Source organism: Myotis yumanensis, unplaced genomic scaffold, assembly GCF_028538775.1.
Source record: "Myotis yumanensis isolate MYYU_CA2020_CCGP unplaced genomic scaffold, mMyoYum1.0.hap1 SCAF_17, whole genome shotgun sequence".
NCBI classification, from domain to species: domain Eukaryota; kingdom Metazoa; phylum Chordata; class Mammalia; order Chiroptera; family Vespertilionidae; genus Myotis; species Myotis yumanensis.
Window position 1 is genome coordinate 29,260,044 of NW_027223768.1, and position 22,255 is coordinate 29,282,298.

General features: G+C 37.1%; 2 protein-coding genes across 4 annotated transcripts in view; one reads left to right on the top strand and one right to left on the bottom strand.

The window, feature by feature from the left end:
- DTL (denticleless E3 ubiquitin protein ligase homolog) overlaps window positions 1-18,831 on the bottom strand; it is a 42,790-nt gene extending 23,959 nt beyond the window's left edge. For 2 of the 3 annotated variants that reach the window (XM_070395829.1, XM_070395828.1), the window contains exons 1-10: window positions 18,716-18,831; window positions 12,884-13,009; window positions 11,643-11,741; window positions 10,562-10,623; window positions 10,359-10,479; window positions 8,248-8,313; window positions 6,369-6,481; window positions 5,201-5,274; window positions 3,264-3,367; window positions 2,857-2,961 (exon numbers count right to left, since the gene is read on the bottom strand). In XM_070395829.1, coding sequence (XP_070251930.1) covers window positions 2,857-2,961; window positions 3,264-3,367; window positions 5,201-5,274; window positions 6,369-6,481; window positions 8,248-8,313; window positions 10,359-10,479; window positions 10,562-10,623; window positions 11,643-11,741; window positions 12,884-13,009; window positions 18,716-18,767 — 922 coding nt within the window. In that variant the 5' untranslated portion in view covers window positions 18,768-18,831. Of the gene's footprint in view, window positions 1-2,856; window positions 2,962-3,263; window positions 3,368-5,200; window positions 5,275-6,368; window positions 6,482-8,247; window positions 8,314-10,358; window positions 10,480-10,561; window positions 10,624-11,642; window positions 11,742-12,883; window positions 13,010-18,715 lie in introns of those variants that run through there. The other variant, XM_070395831.1, reaches the window with a different exon arrangement.
- A 300-nt stretch (window positions 18,832-19,131) lies between these two features.
- The window catches only part of INTS7 (integrator complex subunit 7), a 42,666-nt gene continuing 39,542 nt past the window's right edge, over window positions 19,132-22,255 (top strand). Inside the window, exons 1-2 of the mRNA XM_070397448.1 lie at window positions 19,132-19,314; window positions 22,053-22,182. Of these exons, the coding sequence (XP_070253549.1) occupies window positions 19,221-19,314; window positions 22,053-22,182 (224 nt within the window). The 5' untranslated portion in view covers window positions 19,132-19,220. The remainder of the gene's footprint in view (window positions 19,315-22,052; window positions 22,183-22,255) is intronic.

Genomic DNA, 22,255 nt, shown 5'->3' on the forward strand with positions numbered 1-22,255 from the left:
TAATTAGGCTTATTTGGCATGTTAAATTATATAGGAAACATTGCCAAATAAGTTATGCTAAGTAAGCCTTCTTAAGTTATATTGCATAAATGAATGTTATTAATATAAAAAATGTTCTGAAAATTACATGTAATTTCTAAAACAATGTCCTGGTTTTATCAGTCATAATTCTACTTGGGAAAAGTGCAGCTCTAGTTGCACTTTAAAATGTGTGCTACAGAAATAAGCAAATTTCCCTGTCAGCTGCATGGTAATCAGATCTTTAACCATGATATTTTAAGTCTTTTGTCACTTACAGTCATTGTTTCACTCTGACGCTTTTGCAAAATGTGTTTTATCTTCAAAGAGATTCATGAAAGTGCTTTGGAATACAAGGTTCTAATAACTTTCAGATCATGCTATTGAATTAGTAAGAATATATAGGTTTCTAATGGAGAAATTGATGGCTTCATAAAACTGCTAACAAAAGATCAAGATCAACAAGAACTACATGAGATTAAATGAACTAATGAAGATGATAATATTCATGATTTTTTATTTGAAATATTATTGGTTCTTTAATCTTTGTTTTTCAGATATAAGGACATGTTTTTTCCCTCCTGACCTACCTATGACCCACAGCAATTTGGTAAACTATACCTTTCTAAGCAAAATTGAAAGTTGTCTTTTTCTTCCTACCTGATCCCTACAAAATTTGGAAAATCTTAGCGAGTATTCTTATTTTCATGCAATATAGTTATTTACATACATTCTCTAAGAATCTGTTCTCTTTGTAACAGGACACAATTGGAAACATTGGCTATATTACCAAGGATTTGACTAAAATGTCATATTGGAGAGAGACATGCATAGATTCAGATATGACCAGACAGTTTTAAGGAACTAAGATCGAATTTATGGAAGCCAATAAAATCCCCTTGGGGAAAAAAAAAATCAGCCTAATAACCTCCCTAACAAGAAATAAATTCCCACAAAATAAACAGGCTCCTTTATTCAGAATACAACTTTAAAACTGTAACTGTTCATCTTTTTCAGCTCTAAACAATGAATAGAACACTACAGACCAGCGGTTCTCAACCTGTGGGTCGCCAACCTGTGGGTCGCAACCCCTCTGGGGGTTGAACGACCCTTTCACAGGGGTCGCCTAAGACCATCGGAAAACACATATATAATTACATATTGTTTTTGTGATTAATCACTATGCTTTAATTATGTTCAATTTGTAACAATGAAATTGGGGGTCACCACAACATGAGGAACTGTATTAAAGGGTCGTGGCATTAGTAGGTTGAGAACCACTGCTACAGACCAAATTTCCCACTAAACCTATAAGTATTTATTGCCCTCTGCTGGTGTAAGAAAGGCTAGCATAAAGTACACTATTAATGTTTCAAACCATGCAAAAAATCCTTCTAAAACCTATATTGGGGTCAACTTAATTTTTCTTTGATGATTTGGGCTCTTAAAATGCCTCACTAAAGTACTTCAGAGTCATCCTTATGAATATCACTTAGTATGATAAAATATTGTAAATTAAAAGTATGGGAGAGTAGCCCGGCCAGTGTTGCTAAGTGATTGAGCTTCGTCCTATGAACCAAGAGGTCACTGGTTCAATTCCCAACTGGGGCACATGCCCAGGTTGTGGGCTCAATCCCCAGTAGGGGGTGTGCAGGTGACAGTCGATCATGGATGTTTCTTTCCCATTGATGTTTCTATTTCTCTATCCCTCTCCCTTCCTCTCCCTCTAAATTCAATAAAAATATATTTAAAATAATAATAATTTTTTTAAAAGTATGGGAGAACAAGTATTGAGCCCAAGACCCTTTCTGAAGTTTTGAAAAAAGCAAGCAATTACCATATGTGCCATGCATACACACACCTGTTACTCAATTTTAAAGAAACATAATATCTATATCTGTATCATTCTATTTGTGACAGCCAATTAAGTTATTTTAGGAACACAGTAAAAAAGGTCGCTAAATTGTTAGTAAAGTGGCCTTGGACATATCTGTTTGATCACAGAAGGATAATCTGAACTCAAGGTTCCTTTTCATGCCACAGTATAACAAAATAACTAAATTAGAAGTTGTCTAAGTTCGAATTCCATTCAGGAAAATAGCAAAATTAGTTACAAAAACTCTTTCCTTTCCAAATATTCTTGTCCTTGTTTAGACCTATTTCAGAGCAGTGGAAATACCAACTGTAATGCTGTTACAGATATGAAATTCTAATAACGGCTTTGGGGGGAGTCTTTGGAAACTTCTGTTAAGAGCCCTGCATAGTGTATACTATTTTGAGATTTATTTATCAGCACATCTTACTTTAGTGGGCACTGGGTAGATATGGGGATTGGTTATAGAATTCAAAGTCTATAAGAAAAAGCAGGTTACTAATATGTAGCTTGCTTAAGCAATTAATAATGTTCTAGAAATTATGTAACCCAAATAACCCTCTTAGTATATGCTTGAGAAACTGGTTTCTTTTTAAAAATGTTCTTTATCAGCTTTAAATATCAGATTTTACTTTTAATTTTCTTGAAGTATAAAACGGGTGAGGATAAGGAAAACATAAAAAGAGGCAATTGTCCAATATTGAGAAGGCTGGTAAGAATTATTGTGGGGGATTAAAAAATTCAGCCCCCTAATTTAATGAACAACCCCCAAACAGAACAAAACCTGAGCAGAACATCCTTCTCTGTCTCACAAGATAATTCATCAGTAGAACTAATCAAAGATCCTAAAATTCTCATATGTCTTAATAATAAATTTGGCTTGGAAAAGAACCAACATCAAATTATCATAAACAAAAAAGACTGTATTAGTTTCTGGGTAAGAACTTGAATGACTAAGATCTTACCAGGAGAAGTCTTTAATCCAGTCATATTAAACATGTAGATGTTGTCATCTGTGCAGTTAGCAAATAAAGTAGAGCCAGTGGAATCCAAAATCAGACTGGAGTAGCCTGGAAAAAGGAAACTCTAGTTAGCATGACTGGTGACAATGAGTAGAAATGAGATAAAAATGCTGAGGCCAAATGATCATTTTACAAAAAGAATCACTAAAATTCATTTTCTCCAAAATATATGCACACCAAAAATATTCTTGTTTTTATTTTTTGAACTTCAAAAAGATAAAACCACATATATTAGAGTTTTCCAAGTCTATGTTGCTGAAAACTAGCATATTTATTTTAAAATTTTAACAAAAACTTATACTCCCCGAAAAGTCCTTCCAAAAAGTCCTACAGTCCATAAAAAGGCTTACCTAATTTTCGAGTGCTGCTACCTGGGTACAGGAAATACTTGGATGCTATAGGTTCTTGTCGATAAGCAGTATAATTCTTACGTAAATCCCATATTTTAATTACCCTAAAAATCAATGTAAAGAGATAGTTATTTGGTAGTCCTTCTCCAACCCCAACCAGTTTCAACTATATTGAATGTAAAATGACTTTTAATCTAACACCTCTGGCACATGAACCAGGTACAATTAGGTTATCTCATTGGGAAACAGAATGAAATGTCTCATACTGTTTTTTCTAGTATCAGGCTTACAATTCTGGCATTAACGGAAACAGATGTGATCTGACCCAGTGATGGGTTACCTCGAGTTTACATCAAGGGAGCGGAAAAGGAAGATGAGGGTAGCTGCTGATAGTCATTGTTTCATTGTTTGCAGAAAAAAAAAACCATTTCCTAAGCTTTTAACACTCTGCATGTAACCTTTGACAGCATAAGTAACAAACTTTGTCCATAAGGTTATATCTCTATATGTAACTCCTTAAGTAATCTAAACAAATTTTCCTGTGAAATAAAGTATTTTTTCATTTCATCAATTGTGATTATTGTCTTAAACACAAGCTTGTAGCAGGGCAGAATCCTTGGAAACAAACAGAGCAAGCTCTCACATCCATTCACAAGCACAACTGATAACCTTTAGATAATGCTTCATTTGTGCCTCAGACTTTGGTCCACAAAATAAAAAGTGTTAGTGCCCAGAGGACAACAAACACAATGGAAATCCTAAAAGTCATGATCTTCTTAAGTTGTTTTTCAAAAAATATATTTTCATTGATTTCAGAGAGGAAGGGAGTGGGAGAGAGAAATAGAAACATAAATGATGAAAGAGAATCATTGATCGGCTGCCTCCTGCATGCCTGCTACTGGGGATCAAGCCTGAAACCCCGGCATGTGCCCTGACCAGGAATCGAACCATGACCTCCTAGTTCATAGGTTGACACTCAACCACAGAGCCACACCGGCCGGGCTAAATTGTTTTTTGAAGGGAGGATGTCTTGGGAGATATAATGAGTAAATAAGGGGACAAAGACGGGGCTTACAAAAGAAAGAGTCCCGCCCTGACTGGTTTGGCTCAGTGGATAGAGTGTCAGCCTTCGGACTGAAGGGTCCCGGGTTCGATTCCAATCAAGGGCATGTACCTTGGTTCCGGGCACATCCCCAGTAGGGAGTGTGCAGGAGGCAGCTGATCGATGTTTCTCTCTCATCGATGTTTCTAACTCTCTATTCCTCTCCCTTCCTCTCTGTAAAAAATCAATAAAATATATTAAAAAAAAAAATAATAATAATAATAATAAGTATTAGGCACTATGCTACATGCTTTAAAAAAAAGAATGAAAGAGTCCCTATACTCAAATAAGTTATATTTGAACAAAGCAACCAATCAAGAAGTACCACAAAATTATCTGAAGCTAAAAATTCAGACCAATCATGGATGGCAGGTATGTGAATTGAAAGTCATCAAGACTTACTATTATTCTAGTTAGAGCACTCCCAGAAATGCCCCAAATCAGGTTTTTTCTTTTAGGTTATTACTAAACCATGAGAAGATAAAATCTAAGATAGTAGCAATTTTACTTCTTAAATAAGAATTACTGACTAAATTATACTGCATAGATAAGCAAGCTACCTATCCAGCTTCTCTATAATAGGAGCAGCCAATATTGCTCATATGTGCTAGAAAATGTGCTAAGTGTGACACATGTATTATCTCACTTAATTATTTGAGCAAGAGTCCTAACTAGATATTTTCCAGTGTGATCTGCAGGTCCTCTTCTCAGCTGGGTATTCACTATGTTGGAAAGTTAAAAGCACACATATTCAATTATAATAGGACTAGGTGACTTCCCCATCACAGTTCATGAAAGAGACCTTATCAAAAGAACCAAGAAATAAAGCTCTTACCCATCCACAGCTCCTGCTGAGACTAATGTATTCTCATCTTGAAAGAGGACCACAGTAACACTCTGCTGGGAATCCTAATAACACAAAGAAGAAAAAGAAAAGGAGTAAATCCTATTTTGGACAGCACAATTTTCACCATTAAGAGACCTGGTACTAAAATAGCTTTTTTTCTCCCAAACTCTCAGTTAGACTAAATCTTCTTGCTGACCAAGAAGTAATTTTAGCTAGGAATCACTTTGACTTACACTTAAGAAACATATTGGTTATTAAAAGATTTAACTTGTTTAAGCCTACTGACTCTACTTACAATCAGACCTACTAATAAGTTGTGTATCCTTAGGAAATTCACTTAACTTTCCCATGCCTGTTTCATCTATGAAATATCACCGTCTATCTAGATTTTTACCTAGACTATCATATAAGAGTATCTAAAGAACTACTGATCAAAGATGGTTATTACGTGCTCTGAAAAATTTAAAGGTGCTCAATGGAGTTTTTTACCTAATTGCTGTTAACAGGTTTTCTTGGCTCAGAATCTGATTAAATGTCTGAAATATATTACTCATTTTAACTTCATCGAACCTCCAAAGACCTCATGCTAACCCTGCCAGTTTCCATTCTTGCTTGTGTCCTGTTCATGGTATGCAATTTTAAGTTCTGTTTTAACAACCATACCTCCCCCCAAAATATTAAGTTGGATCCTACAGACCAGGAGTACTAGAAAAGTAAACACATTAAAGTAAGAGCAATGGTGAGAAAAAAGATGTATTCTGGGCATTGTCTGAGCTTTGACTATCAGATACTAGAAAGGTACTATATGAAAACAACAGGGATTCCTTCCCAACAGAAGCTATCATAGTACTTAATATACTTCTTCAAACTACTGCCCCTTTCCTAGTGAATCACATTATGCTATAGGTAAGTGTGTGCATGGAAACCCTAAGGATGAGGCTTAGGAAGCTGAATTTTTAATATGCTTCCCAGGTTCCTCTGTTGCAAACTAGGTTTTGAAAACCATCAATTAGCAGTAACAAAAAACCCACTGATATCAAGAGGAAATGAAGATTCTCACTCAATCTACAGCTCCTATTTTTATGACCAACAAATTCCTTGAGATTCTATCCCACTGTTAAGATCTGCACATGTGTATATAGCTATAAAACCTTACCACAGAAGGAGCAAGTCCTTTTGAATTCTGTTTCTTCTTAGGTTTTGAAGGGGTTTGCTTGTCTAAGGTATTGTGAGCACCACTGATTTGATTCACTTGCCTATAAAATCCATCTGAAAGATATTCAGAGGAAATGTATTTAGTTTTCAGAACTTATTCTTATGCTGAATGTAACGTCCTATATAATAAAAGCATAATATGCTAAGTGTCCAACCGATAGATTGACTGAATCACTCAACCAGTTGCTATGTCCCACACGGACCACCAGGGAGCAGATGCTCCAACCAGTAGGTTAGCTTGCTGCTGGGGTCCGGCCGATCGGGACTGGGTGAGAGGGCCAGACATGCCCTGGAGCCCTCCCGCAGTCCTTCCCCAGCCAGCCGGCCCCCATCGTCCCTGACTGGGACTGGGCAAGACGGCGCTGATCAGGCCAATCAGGCCGAGGGATCCCACCCGTGCACGAATTTGTGCACCGGGCCTCTAGTTTATATATAAGATTTCAAGATTAATTACATTCTTTATTAGATTATTAAAATTCAAAGCCAGCAGTGCTACCACATTACATCTTTTGTGTTGAGATTATAATGGATAAAAAGGAATAAGCACACAGATGTTTATGGCAGCTTTATTCATAATTGCCAGAATTTGGAAACAACCAAGATGTGCTTCAGTATTTGAATGTATGAATAAACTGTGGTACATCCAGACAATGGCATATTATCCAGTGCTACAAAGTGAGCTTCCACGCCATAAAAAGACAGAAGAACCTTAAATGCATATTACTAATTAAGAAAAGCCAATGTGAAAAGGCTACATACTGTAATTATGACATTCTGGGAAAGGCAAAACCATGAAAGAAAAAAAAAGCAAAGCCATGAAGACAATAAAAAAAATCAGTGGTTGCCAGGATTGGGGGAGAGTAGGATTAATAGGTGCAGTAGAGAGTATTTTTAGAGCAGTGAACTATCCTGTATGATACTATAATAGTAGATACATGTCATTTTACACTTGTCAAAACCAATAGAATATACAATACTAAGAGTGAATCCTAATGTAAAGTACAGATAGACCTTGGGTGATAGTGATGTATCCATGTAGGTTCATCAGTTGTAATAAATTTTTAACTCTCGTGTGGATGTTGATAATGGAAGAGGCTGTGTGAGATGGGGTATATCAGTACACAGAGAATGCTCTATACTTTCTGCTCAATTTTGCTATATAACTAAAACTGCTCTATAAAATAGTCTGTTAAAAATAATTTTTAAAAAAATATATTTTATTGATTTTTTACAGAGAGGAAGGGAGAAGGATAGAGAGTTAGAAACATCGATAAGAGAGGTACATCGATCAGCTGCCTCCCGCACACCCCCTACTGAGTGGGGATGTACGCGCAACCAAGGTACATGCCCTTGACCAGAATCGAACTTGGGACCCTTCAGTCTGCAGGCCGATGCTCTATCCACTGAGCCAAACCGGTTAGGGCTAAAAATAACTTTTTTTTAAAAAGGGAAGATGATCATTAGTTTCTGCTTAATGGCATCAATGGGCAAGGTGAGCATAATTACATTTAATCTAACCTAATTCTTTAAAGCCAAAATAATTATAAAAGATCATTTACCAATGAGCAATGAATTAATAATTTCAATTCCATCAATCATTTAGATAAATAATATAGTTCAGAAGACAATATGATTTAAATACAGAAGGTAATACTTGCAACAATCGCTAAGATCATGAGCATTAGAACAGTAAGCAGAAATAAAGGATTATGAACTTGTGCCCCCTAGTGGTTATCAGATGAATTCAATAAACCTTTCATTCAAAACAATGAAGTATGGGACAGGCCACATTTATCAAAATTAAAATGGAACTAGACTACCTTTTTTGTTACACCTGGTGTCCCAGACCATAATGTTGCCATCTCTTCCACCTGTACAGAAGACAGCTGTGGGGAAATAGTTTATCAAGAAATTTAAAAAACTGGTCAATGACATGTACATTTCGACTTAAGTTTCCTAAAGTATCTATTATATGCTAGCTTCTATAATTGGCGCTAGAGATTAAAAATTAAAAATATATGGTTCAACAACAAGAGAAAACAAAGTTGTGAAGGTAAAGAATTACAAAAAACTCAAAACACATGTCAAATATTAAACAAAAACTCAACAGAATAATCCCTGTGTAAATTTTCTTAAAACCACATAAAACACTATATATATGGTAAAGTTATAGTAAGAATGATAAACAAGCAATAACCAAATATATTGAGTGCTTACTAAGTGCTATACACTGCCCTAAGTGCTTTATATAAATTATCTCAATCCTTGTTATTAATCCTATTAGTGGGTTATTATTATTCCCATTTTACTGGGAAAATGAGAAAACTAAGGCACAGAGAGAACGAGTAATTTGTAAAGGTATTCATGACAGTAGGAATCCAGAGCCCATACTCCAAACCTCCAAGTTGTACTGTCTCAGTAGAAAACCATGGAACAGATCCAAACAAAATTTGTGAAAGGGGTTGCCTCTAGAGGTGGAAGCGGGCAATGGGATTGGAGAAGAAAACATAGAAGAACTTCAATTTATCTGCAATGTATTATTCTTTAAAATTAAGCCAAAACAACTCTGCTTCTGTATGGAAGAGTGGACACTTACCAAACCAATCCACTTGCATTAGCTTTTAAACTCTGGAAAAAAAATATAAAAAATGACCTGAGGGCTCTATCGAGACTGAACAAAAACATGCAATTTTTGGAGGAGAGTCAATAACTGAAGCAAGTGATTGGCTTGGGCTAAGTTACTGGTCTTTTGTGGTTTTACCTTGAGGGCAGCCAGTGGGCAAGCAACTAAAATGCCAATAGAAAAACCTGCCATCTTCCAAGCCAGAGAAACTGGAAAAGGAGTTGGGCAACAAGAGCTGCCAGAGAGAAGGGGAAACCCTAGAGAAAGCCAGAGCCAGGGAAGGCCTGATTCTGTGTTTAACTCAGGATAAGTTTCTGGCTGACCCCTGAACCATCTTTGTAGGGGAAAACTTTAAGCAGCTTGCAACTAAGACTTAAATTAACGAACAGAATTGAGATAGAACCCACTGCCCTGTTGCAGGTTTGAGTCTGTAACTTGAGTCTTAATTAATATTCCATTAGAACAAAAACGTCAACTCTTCCCTAAGCAATATAACAGAACCCAGAGTCCAACATACCATTCACAATGCCCAGGATATAACTAAATTATTTGACATATAAAGAGTTTGGAAAAACGAGTCATCCTCAAGGGAAAAGAAATCAACAGAGGCCAACCTTGAAATAACTCACATGTTGCTTTATCAGATAAGATTGTAAAGCAAATATAACTATGTCAAATGAGGTAAAGTAGACATTTACATTGAAAAGATGAAAAATCTCAGCAGAGAGAGCTTATAAAAAAGGAAAATTTAGAATAGAAAACAATTTCTGAAATGACAAAATTCACTGGATAACTTTAAGAGCATAATGATGAGTACAGAGGAAAAGTCAGTGAACTTGAAGATAGAGCAACAGAAATCATTCAACTTGAGGTAAAAAAAATAAGATTAAACATTACACCAAGTGAAAGAAGCCAGTCACAAAAGACCACATATTATATAGTTCCTATTTATATGAATGTGCAGAATAGGCAAATCAGTGGCCAGTACAGGGTTTAGACTTTAAAGGACACCCAGAATTGAACAGAGGTATAGTAGCTATTAATAAATTTTTACCTTATTGGCAAGGTTATAGAAAAAAATTACCTGACAATGTTTGATTTTCAGGGACAAGCTGGAGATAATGTCCATAAGAATAAGACTAAAACCCAACTTAATTTCATTTAAGTTTTCAGTCATATTAGAATCTCAATCATCTACATACATAAAATAGCAACTTTGATAGCAGAAAATGAGGAAACAATTATAATTTCTTATTATCCCACTGTAAAGGAGGCTGAGGAGATGAAAGAAGACAGGTACAAACCTACCTTTCTCAAACTTAGAAAAGGCAACTGACTTGAGGCTGCACTGATGACCTTTGCAAGTTCCAAGCAGCTCACCAGCTTTTACATCCCAAAATTTGGCCGATTGATCACCTGCTGCTGTAACCTTTAAAAAATGTTATCACAATTGAATAAAGCAACCCTTAACCATTATCTACTCAGACCCAAATAAAATGAAAGCCACTTACAAGTTTAAATTCACCTGGGACCCAGGCGAGGTCAAAGACAGCATTCCAGTGAGCCATCCATTCTAAATTAAGAAAATGATGAATGTGAAATGTCTAGACTATGTTCTGGGGTAGTCATATCAATAGCAGTTTAAATACTTTGAAAACTGTAGTGAAAAAGTCAGTGGCCAGCACCCTAAGGTCCATTGGCCAAAGAGCATTACAATGGAGAAGGAAGATTTAAAGAGTGATATAATACAAAACATCCCCACCATTACCACATAGAACTAACATTTGATATCAAATTCCTTTCCATGAGGTGACTAGTAATATATTCTCTAAAATGAAATCTGTCTGAAACATTTTCCAGTTCAAAAATCTTCATCCTGCTCTCTCTGAAGAGTCTAAAGTACTTTAGTTTGACACCTCAAGGTTTTGTAGGCTTTGTCCTTTATCACAAGATTTATCTTTCACTGTTCTCTACATACCACATTCAAATGAAACCGAATTACACCCTATTTCCTTATTATATCCTATTCTTTCATATTTCTAGGCCTTTGCTAATGCTTTTCCCTCCACCGGGAGTATCCTATTCTATCGCCATTGGTCTAAATACCAGTCCAACTCAAATGTCCTATCCTTCAAAAAAATTTCCCTCCCCTTCTTTATCACGAGGACTTGCTCTTTGACTTCTATAGCATTTTCTTTGTATGTCTATATCATTTACAGTCTTTGTTTTATTTTAGTTATTTCAACAGTTGACTTATTAGTTCCAAATTGTCAGCTTTTTAAGGTCAATAGAACTTTGTCTTATATATGAAAGATGCTTGGTCAATATAAGTATTTTAAAACAATGTTTCTCCCAATGATATTAAGTGTAAAAGATTGAACCTTTTTAAAAGAACTGTTTTTAATCCTAAAATGTATTTTTCTTAATTTTCAGTAAAGTCATGCCATAATTAACATCTATTGAAAGAAATAGCCTGGTCCTTAAACAGACTTAATCAGAAATGAATATAATTGGGAATGTAGTCAAATAATAATTTACTTGAGGCTATATGAATTTAAAATGGTAAAACAAAAACCTTAGACCTAGACTTACCTTTAACACACTTCTTTCTATAGGTTTGTGATTCTGTGTTATATAATCTAACGAAGCCTTCTTCATTGGCAACTGCTAGTATATGCTTCATATTTGGAGCTAAATAAAAAATAAAGAATAGAATCTATGAAGAGTAACATCATTTTAGAGCTTATTATAAAGTTATATACATATGTATAAATATATAAGTATATATAACCTATATATAATATAGATTAATTGAAAGCTACTGGGTAAACACAAAGAATCTGTTAGAAAAGAAGGAAGATGATTCTACCCAAATGGCATCTGATATGGTCCAGAGGTAATTTGAATTAAAAATTACTTAAAATTTGCCATATTTTCTAATTCAGTAAATGACTTAAAACCACCAAAATTATCTTCAGATAACTTCTCATTTAAGAGAGGGGTGAATAAAGAATGGTACTCAAACAAAACAAGAGTGGTACTGGCCAATGGCTAATAAAGGTATATGATGTAGGCCACCAGCAAGCTGAGTCTATTAGTTTAAAATCCCCCTTTCACAACCTTTTACTTTTCCTGTTTTAGAAATATTAACAGTGGTAAAAAGTATTTCTATTTCTGTTCTTTTGTTCCCCAAGGCATTCCAGAAAGATAGATTCAATCAGATAAAAACAGTTTTCATGATGGCTGAACCTTTGCAACCTTTTCCCTATATTAGTTTTTTAAAAAGTACTATAAGGTCCTATGCTTTAGAGCAGTGGTTCTCAACCTTCCTAATGCCACGACCCTTTAGTACAGTTCCTCATGTTGTGGTGACCGCCAACCATAAAATTATTTTTGTTGCTACTTCATAACTGTAATTTTGCTACTGTTATGAATTGTAATGTAAATATCTGATATGCAGGATGTATTTTCACTGTTACAAACTGAACATAATTAAAGCATAGTGATTAATCACAAAAACAATATGTAATTATATATGTGTTTTCCGATGGTCTTAGGCGAGCCCTGTGAAAGGGTCGTTCGACCCCCAAAGGGGTCGTGACCCACAGGTTGGCAACCCACAGGTTGAGAACCACTGCTTTAGAGGATATATATAATTATGCACAGAAATTAAGAAAAGTCTATTTCATGAATCAGGAAGAACAGTCTTAGAAAAACTCTATCACCTATCTTACTTTTTTTTTTGAAAGGGAGATATCTCTGTATATTTTTCCTCTAAGTGTGAAATAGATTATTTTTTTTTAGCAAGCCTAGCTAGACAGTAATTTTCTTACCAGAAGAGAAAGTGCATCCAAAAGGAGGAACTGGGACTCCTGTTTCTCCATAAGAAGTGTGCTCATCATTAGAGTTGCACTGATAACCAGTTAGAAGGGACTGTAGAGGATATTGTGAAGACCATCCTAAAATAAGATACAATTCCTTATAGAAATCCAATATATCATCACATTTTAGTACTTTTAACAAATACAGAAATAATTATTTGTTTTAAAAAACCTTAGCTGGCTCAGTGGCTAGAACGTCAGCCCATCGACTGAAGGGTCCCGGATTCGATTCCAGGCAAGGTACTTGCCTTGGTTGCAGGTTCCCCGGCCCTGGTGGGGGTACGTGCAGGAGGCAACCAATCGATGTCTCTCTCACATCAATGTTTCTCTCTATCTCTGTCTGTCTGTCTCTCTCTCACTCTAAAAATCAATGGAAAAATATCCTCAGGTGAGGATCAACCAAATATAAATAAATAATTAAAAATAAATAAAATAAAAAGCTTTATATATCTAATATAGACCCAGTCACTATCTATAATCCTCTATAATACAGTTTTTGGTATTTTCCTAAGAAAGAATGAATGAGCACTCCCAAATTCTGGTAAGGTATAGCCTTTGGGCTTTTCATCTAAATAGAGATTCTTGCTAGTACATTTAAGATTGCAAAAAAAACCAAATGGCCTTTACACATTAAAAAAGATCTTCTCCAACCCTTTGGAGACTGTTTTTAGAGGTTCTAACGCAACATTACTGTAAACTCATAAGTTACTAGCAACATCATACATAATCCAATGGTCATAGAATTAAAAGAAATAATTATGTCAAATATGCCTACTGTAGCCACTAACATATTCACAAGTTGATTATTAATTTCACTTCCTTTTTCCTTTCCAGTGCTGAAATTCAAGTCATAGTATCTTGAAGTATACCTACCCCTAGAGTACAAGCAGTTAGTCTTGGCATAGTAGGAGGGTCAGGGAAGTCTTTAGAGGAGGTGAAATCAAACACAAATCTTGAAAGATGAATATGTTTTCAATGAATATACAAGACAGGGGAAGAATTTCAGGGTGGAGGAAGAGTTTACTCTGCTTGGGTCAGAAACATAACGTGCACTATAGTCTAAAAAGTAAAACATCTTCAAAGATCTATCATTTCTATATGTGGGTCGAAACATTTTAAATATATATAAAAGGAACATTGATTCAATAAATAGTTATTAAAATCAGAATTTATTAAATATAGGAGGAAACAATGAAATTATACTCTATATTGAGAGCTGTCTAAATAATTAACAAACTCTCACATTTTAGGGTACTTTCGACTCCCACTTTTCATTAAAAACAAAACTGGAGAAGACAGCTAAGCCTGACATAACCTCATGTTCATAGAGATAACCTAAGGGAATCAGAACAAAGGAGGCAAATAAATTCAATCCAGATTTAGTAATTATTCCTGAGGATTTTATCTCAAGGTCAGATATCATTATAAATTAGCCATTAAAGACCACCAAAATACAATAATTAGTTATGTTGTAGAGTTAAAAAAATATCCACCCACAGAAAAAATTTAAAAACAAAAGCTTCTGTTCTAAAGTTACATAAATGTCCCTAGCTGGTTTGGCTCACTGGATAGAGCATCAATCAGCCTGTGGATGGGAAGGTCCAGAGTTTGATTCCGGTCAAGGGCACATACCTGGGATGTGGGCTCAATCCCCAGTAGAGGGCATGCAGGAGGCAGCTGATCAATGATTCTCATCATTGATGTCTCTCTCTCCCTCTCCCTTCCTCTCTGAAATCAACAAAAATATATACAACAGTAAAAAAGAATCTCTTACCCTTTGAGACAGCATGGAGGGATCTGAAGAGTACCATGCTAAGTGAAATAAGTCAGTCAGAGAAAGACAAGTATCACATGATCGCAATCATATGTGGAATCTAAGTAACAACATAAACTGATGAACAGAGTGGATGTGAAGACATGGAAGCATGAACATAGTGCGGAATCTCCGAGGGAAGGTGGGGGAGGGAGGGTGGGTGGGTGGGAGGAAATCAACCAAGGACCTTGTATGCATATATGCATAACCCCTGGACACAGACAATAGGTACTGAAGGCCTGGGTGGGAGGGGTGGACTGGAGGGGGTCAAAGGGGGGAAAAAGGGGACATACGTAATACTTTCAACAAAGAATAATTTTTTTTTAAATCAATAAAAATATATATTTTTAAAAAGTTATAGAAATGCACACTTGTGGTTTAGGATTTTTCAAAAAAATTTAATGACTTCACACTAATTCAAAAGAACTGAATCTTAAATAATTTAGGTGGAACTGAAGATAATATGTATGCTATGGAGATCTAATTCTTTACAATTAAACACTGACTCCTGTCAACTTTGCCTAATCACCTACAGACTAATATCCAAATATTAACAAATGGCCTAACACGAGTTAGTAACTAGTCCCCTCCATTTTTGGACCAGACCCTTAAACTACTTTTGGATTAGTGTGTTTGTTATGCTGTTTCCAACATGAATTTGTAATGCTTTCCCCCCACAACACTCATTTGAAAAGCCTATTACTTACCCAATGTACAATTTAAAATTACCTGCAGATTTTTCAAGGAGTATCTGAGGACATGAGAGTTTTCAGAGAATCAATTTCCTGATACTCAAATTCCATGTATAAACATTTCTAAAAATGATTGTCTGAAAAGGTTGAGGCTTTTTTCTCCTCTCCCTTTATCACTGTCTTCCACTTTCAAAAGAAAGGTATTTCCATGACCCAATTTTACACCTTGCAGTACCCCAAGGTGTAAAAACTTCTGGGGCCCTAAATGAGAGACAACCAGATACTCCCTTTAGTAAAGGCATAATGAACACACAAATCCATTGCTTGAAAAACTATACTTCCAATAAAATTTTAACTTTTTGCTTAGTAATTCCTTATCAAAATTAAAAATATATATTGAAAAATATGTATATATATTTGATTAATTGCATACTAATAATTGCAATATTAAGTCAATCCAGATGAACTTTTAACACACAGAGCCTTACAATCACAGATAATATCAATTCAAATGTATTTTTACAAAAAAAGGGTGATCAATCCAATTTTCAAGCTTAAAATAAAAGTCAATATTTATAATATGGCCAGAAATTAAATCCTTTATATTTATTTAAACTTATGACAAAAACTTTTAGGTACCAATTTAAAAATACACAGAAGAGTAATCAGATTTCTATTTTAGAAATATCATTGGCAACAATGTGGAGAATAAACTAGAGAGAGGCCACTTGGGAGACCTGTTATAGTCCAGACCAGTAGGTATCGGGGCCCAAACTAAGAAAATGGAATGGTAAACATAGAACAGATCCAAGATATGGTGAAGATGCAAAATCAGTGGGGAAAGAGAGGTTAGAGTCAAGATATTATAACGAAACTTTCTGGATGTGTAACTTGAGGAAAATGGAGAAATTTTGATTAGCTCAGGTTTCTGGCTGGGCAGACTAGTTTAAAATAATGGAACCACTGCCAAAATAGGTAATATAGCAGGTTTAGGGAAAAAGTCAGTTCAGTTTAGGTATTTGAGTGTGAGATGCCTGTGGCATTGACCATCTGGATAAAGATACTCATACAACTTTCATGACTGGATATAACAGTCTTGGGAAAGGAAGTTGCAGGTGGCAGTGGAAGAAGCCCTGGTGAGACTCTGATCATCAATGGGAGTGGATAGAAGGAGAAAGGGGGCCTAGGATGGAACACTGACAGGAAGGGGAAAAGAGAAAATGGTCCTATCATGTTCAGTGCATACTATATAAGGATGAATGAATTTCAAAGCCTAACACATAACAATGAATGAGAATTTATGAGAGAGAAAGGAAGATGTAGAGGATAAATTGGAGAATTAGGAGAAAATGTGTTACAAAATCAAGGCTAGAGTTTGCCTCGGGTCACACAGATAAGAGTAGAACTGGATTTAAAACTCAGGCATTAAAGAACAACAAAGAACGCAGGCATTTTATCTCCAAAGCCAAAGCTCTTAACCACTGACAGATAGAGAAGTTACTCAAGCAAGGTCCCTGGATAGACAAAAAGAGGGGGCATTTAAAGTATGATTTAAAATATTATGCAAGAGGGAAGTAGGTCAGGATGATATAAAGTTTTAGGTTGGTGGCAGAAAGTTGAGGGACTACTCAGTCTCCTCAATATCCTTTTCCTAAAAGACCAACGATTTTCAACCTTTTTCATCTCATGGCACACATAAACTAATTACTAAAATTCCGCAGCACACCAAAATACATATTTTTTTTGCCAATCCGACAAAAAATAAAAAGGTGTAATTTTGATTCGTTCACACCGGATGGCTATTGTTGTGTTGGCTGTTGTCATTTTCTTACTTGACAATCTAAGGGAAAAGAGGTCAGTGGCCTGACTAAATAGTCAGGTATTGCATGTTTTAAATTTTATTTTTTGCAGCACACCTGTTGAAAATCGTTATCCTAGACCTATGCCTTAAATGTAAAAAGTTCCCTTCTCAGATTCTTTTCTTTTTGTTTTCCACGTGATTTTTTCCCCCACGTGGTTTTAAAGAGAAAGAAGACTTATCCTTCTTTTAAAGGAATGAAATTTCATTTCTATCCAAGCTTAGTCTAGATAGTTACATCCTTATCAGAAAGTTTCTGAAGCACACCAAAATATGTATTTTTTGCCAATCTGACAAAAAATAAAAAGGTATAATTTTGATTCATTCACACCGGACGGCTATTGTTGTGTTGGCTGTTGTCATTTCCTTATTTGACAATCTAAGGGAAAAGAGGTCAGTGCCCTGACTAAATAGTCAGGTATTGCATGTTTTAAATTTTATTTTTTTGCAGCACACCGGTTGAAAATCATTGTCCTAGACCTATGCCTTAAATATAAAAAGCTCCCTTCTCAAATTCTTTTCTTTTTTTCCCCCGCACGTGGTTTTAAAGAGAAAGAAGACCTATCCTGCATTTCTATCCAAGCTGAGTTCCAGCAGTTAACTTCTTTATCAGAAAGTTTCAGGTCGATGACACTCAAACCCAGGCTCAAAATTCTTACTGCCAAAGTTTTAACTTAAGGAACCTCAAGAGCTCTAGAGAATAAGTTAGATTTCTGCACACCAATAGGGAAATATTCCCAAGTTACACCGTGAGAGTGAAAAACAAAACAAAACACTTTGATATCACCTCTGTAAATACCAATACATACTACCCCTGGCATTGAAAAAACATGTTGGAAAAATATACTTCAATCTATTTAATAATGGTATTCTCTGGGGTGTGTGGTTATGGGCACTTTTCACTCTATAATTTCAAATGTTTATGCATATGAAGTAATCAGGGAGAAAAAAAGCTTTCTTGGCCATGCTAGAAGCAGATGTTCTGTCTTCTCCGCTCGACGGAGTTCCTGAACTGAAGTGCTATAATAATAAATATTAGGGCTCACTAGGATTCCACAACAAATTAATCCATGCATACGAGCCTCCTGGATCTCACACAGCTGACGAGAAACACGCAGGCACGCTCACACGCACGCACATGCACGCGTTTTCCACGAAAAGTGTACTATAGGCACAAGCCGTAAAGGAGGCCATTTAAGTTAACTTCGCTCTGTCCGCCCGCCTACATTTTAGTTTTAAAAATGGAGACTCCGATTAAAAGTGTCCCGAGGGCATGAAAGCGCAGCTCTCTCCAGTCGTCTGGCCGAAGGAGAACTCGGGGCTGGAGCTGGGAAACAACTGGATTCGGCCTTGGTCCGAGGTGTGGTTTCGGGGGAGGCGAATCCCGCCAGCAACAGGCAGCGGTTAGGGCCGTTACTCACCATGTCTCGGGACGCCAAACTGGGGCTGTCGGAGCACCGAATTGAAGAGCATCTGGGCCGGGGGGGAAGGCACAACGGAGAGGAAAGCCGTCGAGATGCCACCGGTTCAGCAGAAGTCGTAACTTGGGTCCTTGAGAAGAGGACTAGTTATAGCCTCCAACTCCCGCCACTGTAAGCCCCGGCCACCAAACTCCCCGCCAAACTGACGTCACGCCCTCTGATTGGCTCTCACCGCGGCGTCCGGGCGCCGTCGATTCACTTCCCTCTACGAATCCCCGCCTCCTTTTCTCCCAGCCGCGGGAACCTGGAGCTCTGCAGCTACCAGGGCGCCTGCGCGGGGCGGCGCTGAGGTGCTGGCGAACGGCGTGGTGACCAGGGCGCATGCGTACCACAATTTGACAGAGCGCGGAGGAAAAATCCGCGAGAAGGTGGTGGAAGAAGATGGCGGTGATGGGGCCGAGTTTGCAATATTTCTGAATAGGATAGTCCAGTAACTATTGGGGCCATGGCGTCAAACTCAACTAAGTCTTTCTTGGCAGATGCCGGCTATGGTGAACAGGAGCTGGATGCTAACTCTGCCCTTATGGAATTAGACAAAGGTATTCAAAAGAGCGGGCTGAGCGGGTGTGATGGATGTGGGGGAAGTGGCGCCACCAGGCGGTGGTAGCCTCGGGCATGCGCGTAGCTTCCCTAGGCGGGGGGCGGGCGCCTGTGCTTTTGGTGAATTGCAGGGAAATAGCCGCGTTGCTCGATTGGCCTTGCACAAATCGAGCTCGTAGCGAGCTCTGGTGATGGGCCCGTTTTTGACCACTTGGGGGCACAGTACCCCGATTTTCCAAGCAGTTTGTTTTTTTTAATTGAAAAATTATTTTTCAGATCGTTCAGTTGAGAACAGGTTTTCACCAAAAGAGGATTAATAATCGTGCACCGACTTTATAGCGATTTTTTTTTGAGTTCTGTAACTGTTACTTGCAGGTTACTGGACAGGTTAAATACAGCTGAGACCATCCGAAAACCATCCCCTGCTCCTTCTCTGCAGACAATTCTTAGAGTCCTATTTCCTTACGAGGACGGGGAGTGGGCATTTGGTGTAGCAGAACGAGCTTTGAAGTTAGATTGAGTTGAATTGCAATTGCACTGATTTATTATCATGGACAAGTCACCTAACCACCGAGCCTCAGTTTTTTGTCTGCAAAGTGGGTACAGAACCATTGAGCTGACAAGATTGTTGTAAATATTAAGTGATATAAAATAGAATTTATGGAACAAAAATATACTAAGTGATATAATGGTAGGCAAAAGAAGCCTTTATTAAGTGCTAAAAAGAGATGTCTTCTTCTTAGGTATGAATATGGAAGACAAAGCCAGATATTTGTCAGTATAGAACTCAAGTATTAAAATGAAACTTTTGTTTCGATGTACTTCAAGGATTTTTATTGAATGAGGGAAGTATTTTGTCACTTGCTGTACATATTTATTTATTTATTTATTTATTTATTTATTTATTTCAGAGAGAGGGAGGGAGAGGGAGAGAGGGATGGAAACATCAGTGATGAGAGAGAAACATCGATTGGCTGCCTCCTGAACGCCCCACTACCCAAGCATGTGCCCTGACCAGGAATCTAGTAAATGTGACCTCCTGGCTCACAAGTCAACTGAGCCACATCTGCCTGTCACAGATAATTCTTAATTAACTGTAGTCAATGTATGGTGTATTCAGAACTGGACTAAAGGTTAGAAGAATCTAAGACCACTATGAACCATTTCCCAGATCTCTGACGTGGATACTCTGTTAACTTTGGGAGGACTTTTTTTTTGTGAGTGTGTGTTTCTTTTTTAAACCGTAAACATTTTTAGTAGGTTGGTCTAGATCAGCCATGGGCAAACTACGGCCCGTTTGAAATAAATAAAACTAAAAAAAAGAAAAGACCGTACCCTTTTATGTAATGATGTTTACTTTGAATTTATATTAGTTCACACAAACACTCCATCCATGCTTTTGTTCCGGCCCTCCGGTCCAGTTTAAGAACCCATTGTGGCCCTCGAGTCAAAAAGTTTGCCCACCCCTGGTCTAGATAGATAAGAGTTCCTCAGCCTTTTTAAAAAAAAATTTTGTTGTTGTTGGTAATCCTCACCCGAGAATAGTTTTCCAATGATCTTTAGAGAGAGTGAAAGGGCAGGGGAGAGAGAGAGAAACACTGATGATGTGAGAGAGATATATCGATTGGTTGCCTCCTACATGTGCCCGGATTGAGCCTACAACTGAGGTATGTGCCCTTGATGGGAATCCAACCCAGGGCCCTTCAGTCTGCCGGCTGCTCTATCCACTGAGCTAAACCAACTAGGGCAGTTTCTCAGACTTTTAAAAAAGAATTTCTCAGACATTTAAGCCTTTAACTCCTGTTGATCAACAAAAAAATGTCACAGCACTCCAATTCAGTATTCTTTTGGTTGAGTCCCAGAATCTTTAGTGCATCCCCACCAGTCAAAAAATGTGAGCCCTAGCTGATGTGTCTCACATCAATGTTTCTCTCTCTCTCTGTCTCTCCCCCTCCCTTCCACTCTCTCTAAAAATCAGTGGAAAAAAATACCCTCAGGTGAGGATTAGTAACAACAAAAAAGAAAATAATGTGAGCTCTGCTTTCTCTTTCCTAAGCTATAGGGCTTTTCCCCTTCTGAAGTATAAAATTATAGCACTAAGTGTTTTTTGAAAACTGTACAATCTTGGCTCTCCCTCCAGGAAGCATGCCTTTCCCTTTCCCTTCCCCATCCCTGTCCCAGGCATGTTACTGTTAGCTTTCTTTTTTTTTTTTTTAATATATTTTATTGATTTTTACAGAGAGGAAGGGAGAGAGATAGAGAGTTAGAAACATTGATGAGAGAGACATCGATCAGCTGCCTCCTGCACATCTCCCACTGGGGATGTGCCCGCAACCCAGGTACATGCCCTTGACCAGAATCGAACCTGGGACCTTTCAGTCCGCAGGCTGACGCTCTATCCACTGAGCCAAACCGGTTTCGGCTACTGTTAGCTTTCTCACTCCCAACCTCCAAGGGACCTTCCTTTACCTCTAGCTTGTTTCCTAAGCCCACTTTTTCTACAAATTATTTCTTCTGCCTCTGTGATTTTATAGATAAATGTTTTCTTACTAAAAAAAATAAATAAATAAAAACCACATAATCTTTTCCTCCCCGTTCTGATAATTCCATGCTTATTCCCCAGGGAGAGTTGCAGGTCCAGATATATAATATTCTTACCAATTCTAAAGACATTTGCTATTTTTGCCTTATTGTAGCCACAAGAGTGTAAGCTGTTGTCTTCTTATGTTTTTCGTAGGTCTAAGATCTGGCAAACTTGGTGAACAATGTGAAGCAGTTGTTCGCTTTCCCAGGCTCTTTCAGAAGTATCCATTCCCTATTCTCATCAATTCTGCATTCCTAAAGTTAGCTGATGTTTTCAGAGTTGGGTAAGTCTTTTGAAAGCCTTGGTGTCCTAAAGCACTTTGTTCATATCTCTGTTTTATATTGTGGTCTTTATTC